This window comes from Lactuca virosa, chromosome 8 (assembly GCF_052849685.1).
Source record: "Lactuca virosa cultivar CGN04683 chromosome 8, Lactuca_virosa_CGN04683_v6, whole genome shotgun sequence".
NCBI classification, from domain to species: Eukaryota; Viridiplantae; Streptophyta; class Magnoliopsida; order Asterales; family Asteraceae; genus Lactuca; species Lactuca virosa.
This window is the reverse complement of record NC_136433.1, coordinates 117,823,157-117,838,201: the sequence shown is the minus strand read 5'-3', so window position 1 is coordinate 117,838,201 and position 15,045 is coordinate 117,823,157. Positions and strand designations below refer to the sequence as shown.

The 15,045-nt window shown below is 34.4% G+C and overlaps 2 protein-coding genes across 10 annotated transcripts; one reads left to right on the top strand and one right to left on the bottom strand.

The window, feature by feature from the left end:
* Nucleotides 1-11,759, top strand: LOC145128650 (thioredoxin reductase NTRC-like). Of its 2 annotated transcripts, XM_079063464.1 has the most exons (9): nt 1-361; nt 516-1,089; nt 1,203-1,482; nt 1,562-1,669; nt 1,750-1,836; nt 1,915-2,019; nt 2,123-2,253; nt 2,345-2,401; nt 11,533-11,759. In XM_079063464.1, exons 1-9 carry the CDS (start codon nt 79-81, stop codon nt 11,612-11,614), a joined length of 1,707 nt encoding a protein of 568 aa, XP_078919590.1. In that variant the 5' UTR covers nt 1-78; the 3' UTR covers nt 11,615-11,759. The 2 variants fall into 2 exon arrangements, with proteins under 2 accessions (XP_078919590.1, XP_078919591.1); XM_079063465.1 differs by lacking the exon at nt 11,533-11,759 and having other exon boundaries at nt 3-361; nt 2,345-2,579.
* LOC145128651 (uncharacterized) lies at nt 3,429-13,210 on the bottom strand. Of its 8 annotated transcripts, none has more exons than XM_079063471.1 (14): nt 13,079-13,210; nt 12,623-12,743; nt 12,143-12,520; nt 11,682-11,901; nt 11,507-11,582; nt 11,115-11,177; nt 10,319-11,029; nt 10,084-10,144; nt 7,819-7,885; nt 7,185-7,570; nt 6,903-6,980; nt 6,750-6,808; nt 4,521-6,235; nt 3,429-3,927 (listed from the first exon to the last, which is right to left on the bottom strand). In XM_079063471.1, the coding sequence occupies exons 3-6, from the start codon at nt 12,176-12,178 to the stop codon at nt 11,138-11,140; spliced, it is 372 nt and encodes a 123-aa protein (XP_078919597.1). In that variant the 5' UTR covers nt 12,179-12,520; nt 12,623-12,743; nt 13,079-13,210; the 3' UTR covers nt 3,429-3,927; nt 4,521-6,235; nt 6,750-6,808; nt 6,903-6,980; nt 7,185-7,570; nt 7,819-7,885; nt 10,084-10,144; nt 10,319-11,029; nt 11,115-11,137. The 8 variants fall into 8 exon arrangements, with proteins under 8 accessions (XP_078919597.1, XP_078919599.1, XP_078919594.1 ...); XM_079063473.1 differs by lacking the exon at nt 3,429-3,927 and having other exon boundaries at nt 4,327-4,908; nt 5,169-6,235; XM_079063468.1 differs by lacking the exon at nt 3,429-3,927 and having other exon boundaries at nt 4,327-6,235; nt 7,185-7,253; nt 7,325-7,570.
* Nucleotides 13,211-15,045: the final 1,835 nt, after the last annotated feature.

Here is a 15,045-nt window from a genome sequence, read left to right as displayed (position 1 = left end):
CGTTGTGGCTTGTCAAAACGTGCAAGTGTCCGTCAATTGACATTTGGGTTAGTTGGGGTATCGTCCGATACGAACCTGATGGCTACAACTGAGCAGGTGGCCAACAGCGTCGGAATGGGAATCGGAATCGGCATTGATGTCGGAAAAAATAGTCTCCGCAGCCGACCGGCCTCTACTAGGTCCAGTCCCTCAACAACCGCGAACAGAATATTTTTCGGATTGAACAACCATCGCGCTAGCACTCTTCGGTATGACTCGGTCGCTGCCATCGGTGGCCGGTTCCCAAATTACCACCGTTCTCAGCCACCGTCGTTATCAGTAACCGTTAAGGCTTACTCGGCTGATCAACCTACTTCTCCAGGTTTCTACTTATTATTTTTAAAATCATTTACGTATGTATCCATGTGTATGTTTAAACCTCAAAATCAGCAAAGCGAAGTAGAAAGAGGGTGTGCTTTGCATTGATCTGAAGGAAACGTTGAGCGTCTAACCAGTATTCCATGGAATGCTTTCAGGTGTTGAAAATTTGGTGATTATAGGTTCAGGACCTGCTGGTTACACAGCAGCAATCTACGCAGGTCGTGCCAATTTGAAGCCTGTAGTGTTTGAGGGATATCAAATAGGCGGTGTTCCAGGTGGACAATTGATGACCACCACAGAAGTCGAGAACTTTCCAGGGTTTCCAGAAGGAATCACTGGTCCAGACTTGATGGATAGGATGCGTAGTCAAGCTGAGCGTTGGGGAGCAGAGCTTTTTCAAGAAGATGTTGAATTTGTTGATGTGAACACCAGTCCTTTCACTGTACAAAGTAGTGATCGCATGGTAAAGTGTAATAGTATCATAATGGCTACAGGGGCGACTGCCAAAAGGCTTAAATTACCTCGTGAAGATGAGTTCTGGAGTAGGGGAATTAGTGCCTGTGCAATCTGTGATGGAGCTTCACCAATTTTTAAGGGTCAAGTTCTTGCTGTTGTTGGAGGAGGTGATACAGCAACTGAGGAAGCAATATATTTGACTAAATATGCAAGACATGTACATTTACTTGTACGCAGGGATCAATTAAAGGCATCACGAGCTATGCAGGACAGGTTAGAAAATATATGATCATATCATACCCATGTCTTCATGGAAGTAGTTAATTTCTTCTTTGAATTGCCTGAAATATGTTTGTATAACAGGTTGATTATGGCGAATGTTTCAGAGTTTTTGATAATCCAAATATCACGGTGCATTTCAACACAGAGACAGTTGATGTTGTGAGCAACACTAAAGGGCAGATGTCTGGTGTTTTGACCAAAAGACTTGATACAGGAGAAGAATCAGTATTGGAGGTTAAAGGATTGTTTTATGGAATTGGTCATTCTCCAAATAGTCAATTGCTGGAAGGTCAAGTCAAACTTGATGACACTGGATATATTTTGGTTGAAGAAGGCACTGCAAAGACTTCAACTGAAGGAGTGTTTGTTGCAGGAGATGTTCAGGTAATTGAATTTAATAAAGACCAATTCAACCTTATACTTTTTTATATTATATGATTTATATCCAATATTTTTGATATAGGATCATGAATGGAGGCAAGCCATAACTGCAGCTGGATCAGGGTGCATTGCTGCTCTTTCAGTGGAGAGATATCTTGTCACCAATAATCTTCTTGTTGAATTTCATCAGGTATTTATTTCACCTTTTTTTTTCACATTCCTATTATATATACGCATAAAATGTGACATAAGCTTGCAATTTACTCGCAGCACCATGGTGAAGAAGGTGAAAAAGAGGTCACAACAAGTGATGAAAAAGAAGGATTTGACATTACACTTACAAAGCACAAGGGCCAGGTATTTGACATTTATACCCTTATTTTCACAATATATTTGTTTCATATGGTGTCTCATTTTTTTTTTTTTTAATAATAGTATGCAGTGCGTAAATTGTACCATGAAAGTCCACGGTTGATTTGTGTGTTATACACAGCACCCTCATGTGGTCCATGTAGGACATTGAAGCCAATCCTCAGCAAGGTCATTCATTCATTAATTAATGTTATTTCATCTTTTTAACTTGAAAGAAAGAAACTTTGGCTAAATTCCATTAATAATTGGTTAATGAATGAAAATGAAACAGGTGATAGATGAATTTGAGGAGAATGTCCATTATGTTGAGATTGATATAGAAGAAGATCAGGAAGTTGCTGAAGCAGCAAACATCATGGGTACACCATGTGTCCAGTTCTTTAAGCATAAAGAAATGATCAGGTTATCAGATATTTTCTTTTCCTTCTTAATTTCCTATTTTAGAAATGCTTTTCAGATCAACAATAGAATTGAGACATGATATATTATGCAGGAGTGTATCGGGGGTCAAAATGAAGAAAGAATATAGGGAGTTTATCGAAGCAAACAAGTAAGTTTTTTCTCTTCACTTTCCTAGATGCCAGCATTTTTGTGATACAATTTTGATACGTTTAAACTTGTTGCTTGCACAATATATGCCTCTTATATATATGATGTTTAAACTATTTAACATTTTGGATTTAATTCAGCATCCCTATGTTATGTAATATACTTGCGTCGAATTTTTATGTGTGACATTGTTAAGACCGTGGTATCCGATTTTTTGAATGATAATAAACGTATCAAATAAATATAAATTAATAGAATACTCATCAATAAAAGTTGAATGGAAAATATTTTTGTATCATAAGAAAATTAGATAATTTAAACAATACGTTGTAACTTACATCATTGTCTTTCTTATCTTTTGCGATTCTAGTCCTTTTAAGGTATTTACAACTCATTTTATTTTCCTGCTGAAAATTTGAGGAAAGAAAATGGGAGGATGTACAATAACGTAATAGAAATATGTAAAAATAGGATGTTATAATAGACAAATAAATGACTCTTTCTTGCATTTACACCGAATATGTGTATGCAAAAAGGAAATAAATCACGAAATGAGAAGTTTACATACTAAGTGTAATTCTTATTTGTCGTTTAAAGTCCCTGTCTAGAATCAAGAATATATGATATCTATAGAATTTGTGCGACCCACTTTCACTTTTTGAAAGTTCCGTATCAAGCCGAACTTGCCCATTACGGGAATCTGGTGTTGTTCTTGCTTTCTTTCTTCGGTCACCGATAACAATTTACCAAAATGCTCATAATCAACATAAATTCCAACAATTCAAAAGATATACACAATAATTTAGCATATGATAAAAATAAGGTAAAATTGCAAAAAAAAAAAAAATAATAATAATAAAAAAATAAGCAACATACTTTAAAAAAAAAAAAAAAACCATAATAGCATAGACTTACATTTATTTATCATAATAGCAACATACTTTCATTTATTTACCGAAAGAAACAATAAGTAACTTTTATTTTACCCAAAGAAACAATAAGTAACTTGCAACTTATAATGCTTTTTTAACAATTGAATATACAGTTATTAGAAAAGACCAACTGAGAGCTGGAATAGTTAAAGTACATGGACACTATAGTTAAGGTAAATACATGTGAAAACAAACAAACATCATATCTTCGGGTGAACAATATCTAATGGACTTAAAGGTGTAAACTATAAGGAGGCTTCTTTAGACATCACCCTTCATACTAAGTCGGATTTTCTATACCATTTGATGAAAGTGCTTGAAGGTGAGAGGGCTTGAGAACAACTGAAATAGCAGTGTACTTCTCCAAAACTGAGCATCAACATGAACTTTTTAACAACTTCCAATGGCTAAATTAGACTTGATCTTTGACATCAAATAGCATGTGCTAAGTTAGATTGATATTTCCTTTTGGACTTGGAGAATTTAGAGCTAGCCGCCAACTTGTTTTCTTGATTCCAAAACATAGCCAACCCATGAAGAACCATGCTTTATTGACATACATAGGGGATGCAAGGTGTAGGGGTAAAAACGTCATCTAGGGGAAGAAATCGATAAGGCAATAGAGTTTAAATTCGTAAAAGAAAATTAAATATATACATTTATTTTGAGGGATAAAAGCAATAAATAGCAATATACTTTTATTTATTTGTTTAATATAGTAATGGATACATGTGATCATAAGCAAACAATGAAACTACATTGCTATTTCATGCATTTAGCCAAATCAAGGGTAAATGCAAGATATAGCAATGTGCTTACATTAGTTTGTCTAATATATCATTACACTTTCCTTTCTAGATTTTATTTTTTTAGAATTTTCTTTTAATCTTTTTTTCTTATTAAAACCATTATACTTTCAATTTACAATACTTAAATACGAACACAAAAACAAAAACGTAAACAAAATTAAATTAAAAATAGCTTAGAAATAAAATGAAAGTAAGATGCTCTGATTAGATAAACTAATGAAAGTACATTGCTATTTCTCACATTTTGCCCATTCAATTAAATTATATAACACAAAATTTTTAAAGCCTATAAATCATTGTTTCATTTAATTTCCTGCATGAAAACACCAAAAAAAAAAAAATTAATAGATGATAAAAACCGTGAACAAAAACGTTATACCTGATAGATTCATAATAGCATTAGACAATGCCAAAGCTGAGTGATGACATCAACAGTCAACATGGCTAATAGGAATAGGACAAAAACTTGAAGACTGTCAAGAAAAAAAAAGAGTAGTTGACTGTATACAGAAAACAGTTCTGTCAACCCTAGATCATGGAAGGATGACCGGACAACCTTGTCCAAATATTGCTGATAACTAATAACAGATAAACCATAGTTATTAAAAATATTGTAAAACAAAAAGCAATTAAAATTTGTATCAGGGACCAATGAAACCTGTTCGAGTAGAGAAATAGAAAAAAAATAAACAAACCTGATTTTTTAACATGTTGATTGAGAATTTTACCGTCATCTCTTCATCAACATCGAAGTTCATCTTATTTATCTTCAAATTGAAAACCCAACAATCAATTATTATTCATTGTTTATATAAGTGCACTATCTATATAGTTGATGATGAATTACATGAAATTACATTGCTATGTGTTAAAATTAAAACAAATAATGAGAGTAAAATGACATTTTGAAAAAAATAAACATTGTTATAAAAACCGGTAATATTTCCTAGCCAAACAAAGAGAAGTAACTATTCTAACGCAATAAAAAGATAAAATAATGATGCCTACTGGAATCGAAACTTCTAACCTCTAGAAAAAGGGCATGTTTCACTGTTGTCACCATAGTTACCTAGATCGCTCAAAGAGGCCTGAACCCGTACCCAATTGTTTTGTACCCAATCGAAATCGGGGACGTCCAAATCGCTATTCCGGTTCGTCCCGGTACACCAAATCGATCGACCGACAACGTGAAATCAAGTGTTCCGATCGCCTTTCAGAACATCGTTTTCTTGATTGAATCGATGAACCAACAACAATTGAAACGCAAATTGAAGGGTTGGGATCGTCGATTGAATAGTGAGCCGTAACTTTTATACAATTGACGTTTCAGAAAAGTCCAATTTGTCTCATCGACTTCTTCCAACGATTTCTGTGTTTTGCCGATAATCTTTTTATACAATTAGACATGCAGGTATGCTACTTCAATCATCCTAATTTCATCTACCACCTCCGATTTCTATCATTCTTCTTCTACTCTTTCTAGGGTTGCCGATTATGGCTTTTGGTAGGAAAAACACTTCTCAATCTAGACCTACTCAATCTTGTAGTAAGACAGAAGTTACCCATATTAATGAAACACAAAACTTCATTCCTGTCATTTGGTAATCAATCATGTTACTGTCTTTGGATTAATTGAGTATGTATTTTGGAAAATCAATTATGTTTACTAGTTTTGGCTTAGTTAATTGGGTACACCGCACCGGACCACAAGGTACACCGTACCGAATCGTACCGGTCCGTACCAAAATGAGTCTACCCCTCCGTACCCGATACATTCAATTTAGTGAACCCCGTACCCGTTTCTCGTTCCCGTAGCGGAGCGTACCACGTTTTAGGTAACTATGGTTGTCACCAAAAAGATAAAATAATGATGCCTACTGGAATCGAAACTTCTAACCTCTAGAAAAAGGGCATGTTTCACTGTCGTCACCAAAAAGATTCCCATACAGAGACAAATCCATGGCATCAGCAATGTCCAGCAAATGTGCTTCTGCACCACCCAATGAAATATGAAATTTTTAGAAGAGGAAACTGTAAAAACCAACCCGCTATTTCTCTTCCAAGAACAGATAGTTCAAAGCTTCTTGGGTAAACCTGTAAAATCATAATAAATGGAAAAGAGTGAACTTCTAAAATATTACAAATTGCTTAAATTTAATAAGTTTTTTTATTGTTGTTTATCTTTTTTTGTTTTAATTCCAATTTAGTTACACATTCACAACATTATAACGATATAATTTTGAAAGATTAATTTAACATGGATCGATAAACTTAGATTTATAGTCATATAGAAAAGTTTCTTTATTTATTTATTAAGGTTCAAACTTTAATTAATTTTCACATGTATCACAATAACCACTAAAGATGCATCTTATGTGTTAAACATGTTGAGTAATAAACTAAATAATATTAAAGAGTTGAATATTTAGCAGCTGATGAATAGCATTACGATAAACCTTGAGTTCATAAACAGGTCATGCTAGATGCTGAATAGAAAATATGTTGTTCAAATATTTGTATAATATAATTAAAAAAACAAAAAAAAAAACAAATTGTTATAAAAAAATAAGAGATGATGAATTTGATAACAAATAGAAACTATTTAAACCTTTCAAAGTCAACAACTTGATGCTCCTCATTAGATATACACAAAGCAGCCAGTGCAAGCTACAACATTCATTTTCATAAGTTCAGATTATATATTGATCATAAGTTCAAATTATCTCTAATTTAATAAAAATAATACATAGAAAAATAATACCCGTCAAGGAGAAAACAAAAGAGGTGCCTCTTAAAACATCATTCTATCTGTAACCATTTTTGTTGTCTCATGTAAATCCTATAAAAAGACAAACATTATTTATCAAAAAATAAAGATCGGATAAATATACAATATATTTAAGAGGATAGAGGTAAGAAGCACCTTCAAATGTTAAAGTTTACCATTGTTTGAATAAATAAAATCCAAATAAGAAGTAGAAGAAACGAAAATAAAGAAAATATTTGCAGAGTTATAAAAAAAAGTAAAAAATTAAAATTTAACCTCCATATCATCGATAAAACCGTCAATTCAGAGGTGTGGAGAATAGACAATAAGATCAAATCCAAGAGACTGCAAAAAATAAGAATAAATTAATGTTTCAAACAAAATAAAAGCAAAGAAAAATAAAAATAAACTCATACCTGAAGAACAATCATCTCATTATTGAGAATCACTTGATGATCTTGATCAATCTCCTTAAGGGTAGTATTAGATATAACAGTTGGTGGATAACCCCTTTTGTTTATATAACTAAAAACCTATTAAGCTTTGCTAAAATCCCCTTTTTCCCATACACATGACAAACTCATAGTCTTACCATCTTCACTTGTCAATACACCCTTTATCAAAACTGACAACTTTGAAATTAACTTTAACCAAGCAATGTCCTGCAGAAAAAAAAAAGTATGAATACTTATGTGTGACATCCCAATTTTCACGGCCAGAAAAGACCGATTTTGTTTATGTTTTATAAAAATCAGATTACCTCTTTTAATAAAAATGTTGCGGAATTTGTTTCCAGAAAAACATGATAAATACATTATCAAAGCATTTCCGAAGAAATGTATTTTTATTCATTTTCAAAACCTTGGGATGTCATCGTCAATACCGAAACATAAGCATAAACAGAACTTACATTCATTTACACTAGTGATCTACATCTCTTTTAAATCTCTCAGTGTAAGGTAGCTTCATAACGACACCTGTGATACAAATAAGCTTGAGTGGGTCAGGTTGGGAAACCTTGTGAGTACATAGGGTTTTCAACCCACAATAATATAATCATTATGTTTAATCATCAAACAATCAATCAACCCAATTACCCATCCCCGTTATCTTATTTACTCTTAAGGATCTACCCTAAGAATCAGCTATTCATCGTTCATTCATTCCTAAGGATTATCCTAAGGAATCGGCACGAAGTCCATCGATGCCATGGTTTACTCAATAGGCACTAAGTCTCATAGTCGCCAGGGTTATTCTCTTTTATCGACATTATCGATTCCGAGACTCCTCTCACAACACATGTCAAGGGTTTAGACACTACGCTGCATAGTCGCCAGGGTTAATCTCGTCTATCGACAGTGTCGTTTTCGAGACTCCTCTCACAACACATGTCAAGGGGTTTTTAGAGTACAACTGGTGAGTACACAGTTCAAAACACCTACAAGTTGCGAGCCTGCTAGTGTCCACTGGACTGTCTAGAATAGTCTGTGGTTGTCATCCATACTCTGCTGAATGACGGGGCCAACACATGGGTAAAAGGTTTCTCTCATGGTTTACCTCTCACCCTTATCTCATGGTCTATATCACCTCTCATCATTTTGTTTTTGTCACACAACTATTTCATCTACCCATGTTTTACCCAACACATTTTGTAGATATAAAATACATATACAGTTTAAATCATTTAAAACATGTATAAAAATCTTTCACCCAGCACAGACGGCAAGTATACAGACAATATGCACACATAGCACGTAATTTATATTAAATACTTCATATCTATGTGTAAGATGAAAGTAACTATGCACTCACTTGAAAAGGTGGTGATTCCGAACTCAAACAGCGCTTCGCTTCTTAAAAAAAATAATTTCTTTCGACGAAACCTAGTATTATTACCACTAGAGTTTAGTCTATTATTCGCCGAGACTAATTAATAGTCTAGCTATTATTACTATTATATAAGCGTTAAACAATACTTATATAACCCATAATAATAGCCCAAGTACTTATTATAAGTTCCTAATAACGTTACTATAATGAAATAAAAGCTATATTAAAAATAGCGTAGGCGTAGCTCACTTACAGCGGGTTTTATAGAAAACCGGATTTGCTTGGAGCAGCGTTCCCGAGCCGAAAAGCTCTTCTTCTCGGAGCCTTCGAGCACTCCGGGGCTTGCGCCTCGTGCTAGGGAGGTTCCTTAGGCTTTTCGGGGGAGGGGGGGGGGGGGTTCGGGGCTAGAGAGAGGTTCTAGAGAGAGAGTAAAGAGAAGAAAGAATGAGAAATGTGTGAAGAAAATGAGGGTGGGAGAGGTTCTATTTATAGGTTGAAAAATGGCTGAACTTGGTGCCACATGTCACCATCTAGTGGCAAGACTTGGGGAGAAAGCAATGCCCAAGATTGTGCCACATCACCCATTTTCGCACAACACACTTCCGACTTCTAAAATCCGTAACTTTCACATACGACCTCTGTTTTTGACGTTCTTTATATCCACGCGTCGGTAAAAATAAGATCTACAACTTTCATTTTGACTCCGTCGGCTAATTCTCGACCGATCTTAAATTTAACAGTACGAGGAGATTATACTGTTAAATGTCCGCGTAAAATTCATAACTTCTACATACGGACTCTGTTTTCGTCTGTCTTTTTACCGTTGAGTTCCTATTAATGAGATCTTCAATTCTCATTTAGGTCGTGTAGGCCAAAAACCGCTCGATCTAAAATTCGAGTTTCGAGCTGTGCACTGCTAAGCCAAATCTTAGAAAATTCACAACTTCCTCATACGAAGTCAGATTTGGGCGTTCTTTTTTTTGTATGTTCTCGGTTTAACGTATACTATAACTTTTGTTTAGATTTCTAAGGCTAAAAAGTCCTCCATCGTAAATTCACTATTTACGTCTCCCGGTGTCGTGTCGGTTTTGCCATAAAACTTCGACGGACCATAACTTCTTCGTTATAACTCGGATTTCAACGTTCTTTATATGTACGGAACCCTTGAGACGTATTCTACAACTTGGTTAAGATTATTTATTATAAATAATCTTTTGTCAAAAAATCGTTTTCGACCCCTATTATCTCTAAATTGACTAGCCCGGATCTACGGACTTTACATTATGCTTCCTAAGTGATTATATCAAAATACATTGAATTTTAGGTGGTTTTAATCAAACTAAACCTTCCAAAAAAGAAGGGTAGAAGCTCCTGGCTGCAAAAGCTTCAAGATTTGAACCTTCATCCTACAAAACATATAATAAAGATAAGGTATGATGAAAAAACAACAAAAAGATAATCAATTAGCACAACATTAATCTAAATCTTTATATTTTTATTAAAAATATGACAGATACTCAACCGATCATATAAGGAAAATAAAAAATACAAATATGAAAGATAAGACCATGGAAAGGTACCTGTATATGAACCCCAAAATTTTGTGAATTGAACTCCAGTTAGCTATATAATCTTCAATTAAATTGACCTAACACTCAAAAGCTTTTTTTTGTTGGTTTTTCACCCGGCTCAAAGTAAAAATTGGTCTTCTCATATCTAAGATCTTATTTTATATTTATTTTTTTATATAATGCCATAACATATTGAATGGACCAAAATACCCTTCATTCTTATTGAACCATTTTTTGTGCCTAAAGAACTCAAGTTCAAAGTCAAATAAAAAAAAAAAGACCATTACCCCCTTTATTCTTAAACCAATAAGTCCACATCCCTATGTAATCAACATTCCAAAATCAATTTTATGTTAAACACAAAATAACCAAAAGTAAAAACCCACATGCAAGAACAAAAAACTAACCTTTTGTTGGCATTGATTCAAAACTTTCTTGCTTACAATAACAGTTTTCATGATATTCCTCTTTGTAATGTTAAGATAATGAGATGAACGTGAAGGAGAAAACACAGAAACCTAGATAACAAAAAACTGGTGTAAATTTAAGAAGATTCCAAAAACCAGAATTTGATTTTGTACATGAAGATATAGATAGTTATAAACATAACAACATGCCTTATGAAGTATCAAAACAAATCCTCCAAAAATACCCTTTCCAAACTCCCCCTCTGTTAGCACTTTTGTGATGAATAGTACCAGAAACTGCACCTGTAGGATCCTAAAGCTTAAACCAAACAAATAAGTAACTAAAATTTAACTTAACATACTTACATAATCATAATATGGCATATTAAGATCCTTACTTTAAGTGTTACTATGAGATCACCTAGCTCATTTGAAGTACAAGACTTGATAACAACAACAACCTGTTATATACCAAATAACAGATGAATGAGTGGACGACATTTTGAGCTTACAATCAAACCATAGTCACTACATGTTATTCAAGTCTTCAAGTGTGAATCGAGTAAAACATAAAGATCAAAATCAAAGAGGGGTATCTAAAATTGCAACAGGTTACAGAAGAAGATCGATCAATCTGTCAAGTGCCTAAAAATTGGTAATGATTTTCTTCACTAATCAAGAAATTATAGCTCATGAAAAGTTAACCTAGTTTATTAGACATCCTGTCAGTTTCACATAATTTGTTGTCGAAACCCTAATTGTTTTAACGTAAATTAAGGAATACACTCACCTGATGAAGTTTTTTCCGTTTTTCAGATACTTGTTTATATCGCCCAAAGGTGCATTCGGGACAACAATGAACATATCTTCGGTCAAAAGAATAAACACGCATAAATAAGTATCAAATGTCCAGATTTTGACAAGTTTAATAATAGAAGAATGAACGCAATTGATTGTTACTCTACCATCAGCATAGACAAATTCGATGGCAAAAAGCCATGGGCTACCCTGAAAATCGTCATCCTCCTTTGGATTTTCAACCACTCTTCTTATATACTCTTGTGTGGCTATTGAATGCTCCTCCTGGCCTGATATATTTTCCATATCTCGAGTTTTACGGAGCTTCGCAGCCTGAACAATGCTAGCAGGGCCTGGAATTGCACGAACATGAGGCGGTGCTTCAGCCTGATGTGCGGAAGTGAAACATAAATGAACTTTAACTTCAATTATACATCGAAGTTGAATATACAATGAATTACAAATCAAAGGAATCGATTAGAGAGACAATAATTTTACCTTATGTGAAGAAACAATAGACGAATTTCAAACCATAAAATCAAATGAAGCAATTCTTTTTACCAATTGAAACAAACAAATGCAATGAAGTACAAATGATAGGAATCGATTGAAGAATTGAATATTTTACCTTAGGTAAACATATGTGAGACGAATTGGAAGCCATAGGATCAACTGAAACAACTGTTTTTACTAATTGAAAGCTGTAAACATCTAACAGCGAACCATCAATTTATAGCCGGATGAGGACGAACTGATGCGGCAGTTACCGGCACGGACACAGTCGTGGGTAGAGACGGAATCGTGGGTAGAAGAAGCAGGAACCGATCGAATGAAATGCAAACAACCGCTAAATTAGAGTTTATGTGGCTCAGATTGAAAGTAAAGTTGTAGGAGTTTTAAGGGCTAGGATTTGGACTATGGTTTTTCCACTCACCTTCGTCAATAGTATTAATAATTCCCTCTTTCCAAAGGTCAACTCATATTCTTTGATCTCAAAAACAAATTCCTGTACATCACTTCGAGGCTTTGTGACAACTTCTTTTGTAGAATATGTAATGTAAAAGCAAAGCATCACCTTCTACCATGACATGAATATCTAACCACTTACCAAAACATGTCTGTCCGAAGATAGCCTTGCATGACGGTCGGTTCTTGATTTTAGCAAGAATATCCGCAACAATGACAAGTTTGCAAGACATTGTAAGATAGGAATAAAAAATGCTGTCATGCTGAAAAACACAAAAAGAAATTAGTTTCAATACGACATTGAAGATAATTCCGAACTCGTTATGAAACACACTGTTCTAAACATTCCCGACTTGTTCTAAAGTGTTCTCGAATAAATTTATTTCAGAATGACCTAAAACAAATGTTATTGTTAACCTAACTATTATTCCAATCTTTTGGGTCTGTACTAAGACTAAATAACTTGCTTACCTAAGGCAATCAATTATTAACACATTCCGCAGCTATTTTTCTCATTCTGGACAAGTTCTATGTGTTTCGAATTTTACGGTTAAAATTAAAATTTTAACTAATACAAGTAAATGAGTGAAGAACTTACCCGTAAAACCTCGAACTCATTTGAATCGAATGTCATTTCCTCTTTTTACCTAAGTTGTCCGAAAAATAAAGATGTTTCGGCATACATTCCGAAATGGCTTATGTACCGGCCGTTAAGTCCGGAACCCGATAGGGAATGGGCTGGGACGAATGGTCAATTCCGGAGTACATGGTTATTTAAACAAAAAAAGTTGGTTAGCCTTTTCAAATTATCTTAGACATTTGGTTAGATTACCCAATTTCCCTTTGTTTCTACTTTACGTGTTTTATTAATATCAACTACTTTCTATGAATTAAGACGAATACTCGGCATAATTCATGCCTTTCCAAACCCCGCACGGCACCTAAATTATTGTTTTGGGTAGAGTGGAAGGATTCCAGTGGACTATATTTGTATAACAGAAGTAACTTAAATAGACACATCCATTCCGTACACTACACTGATACACATGAATAAATCTGAATTTAACACATTAAAACCCAACATGTCACAAGTGGTTTTATAAGCACACTATTGATTTCGGCAAGATAACGATTGAATTCTAGTACCTTTTTTTTTTTTTTTTTTTACCATAGCAACTTGCTGGGCCGGAACACAACCGTTAAAACTAGGGGGGGTCGAAGCTAAAACTTCAAATGTTTCGGAAAAAATCAAAAAATATATATTTCAAAAGGGGCAATTCAAAACAGTAAACACATCTTATGTTAGGCTGTGGGGAGTGGTCACAGCCAAACCACCAGAAAAACGCTGTCAACTCAACGCCACATCAGCTCCACCACTAACCCACTAGACATTGGAAATGATTACCACTCCATAATTTTCTTTTATTTTTTATTTTTTAAATAAAAACATAATTTAAAACATAATAAAATATTTTACATTAATTGAAACTACGTTACATTAATTAAAAAACATAGAAAATTAATCCTAAAAAAATAGAAAATTAAAGCTAAATTACTAAAAAAACGTAAAAAACATAGAAAATTAAACATAAATTACTAAAAAAAACATAGAAAATTAAACCTAAATTACTAAAAAAACATAAAAAACATAGAATCTAGTTGCGATATTTGTCGAGAACTTCTTGTTGAATTTTTAAAAACGCCCTTAAATTTTCCGGGTCGTGATTCGGTTGCGGCACACTGTTTAAAATTTGAAGATCGGTGAGCGTCATTTTTCATCGACGAGCTTCCTCCGTTGATTTAATTTTTTTTTTCTAAAAAACTTAGAGTTTTGCCTATTTTGTCCGCTAGTACGTCCTCGTTGGTTGATTTTCCGCTTGAAGACACTCCATTTCTCCCTTTGTCCCTTTCCGGTGGTCGACGAACTTGGACGTCCGGTGGACCCTCCCCTTCGGTGGCGTCGAACTAATCATTGAGGTCGAGGCTAACACCAATGTCCGACTCGGAAGTTCTTGCCCCTTTGTTGGAGCCGGTGGTACATCCCGAATGCACCGTATCCGGATAAAGGATCCATTTTGGACCATTACGACAAATTTCCCAGACTTTTTGGTTGGCGAATGATTTACCATTATTGGTAATTTTGTATTGGTACAACGCGGTTGATAAAATGTTGAAATTGTTGCTACCACTTCTATGCATATTTTTAAGATTGTCAAATACGCTGTTAAATTTGGTGCAAGCCGCTCGAAGGTCATGCCATTATGCATTGACGCAGTCGTGTGTACGGTTCGTCTGCCTTCCTAATAATGTGTGGAAGTGGTATAAAACATGATTCCAAAAACTTTGACCCGTTTGCGCGTTGCCGACATCCCCGTCTTGTGATATGAAAATCCAAGCTTTAGCTAAAGTTTCCTCTTCCTCTTCGGTCAATTGCATACTTTTCTTTTTCCTTGGATCTTTTGATATTTTTTTTTGCCTTCTACGACTTGGCTGTGTTTCTTCAACCCGTTCGTCGCCGTCGTCATTGTCGAGGTTTATAGGTTGAGATTGATATAATGGAACTTG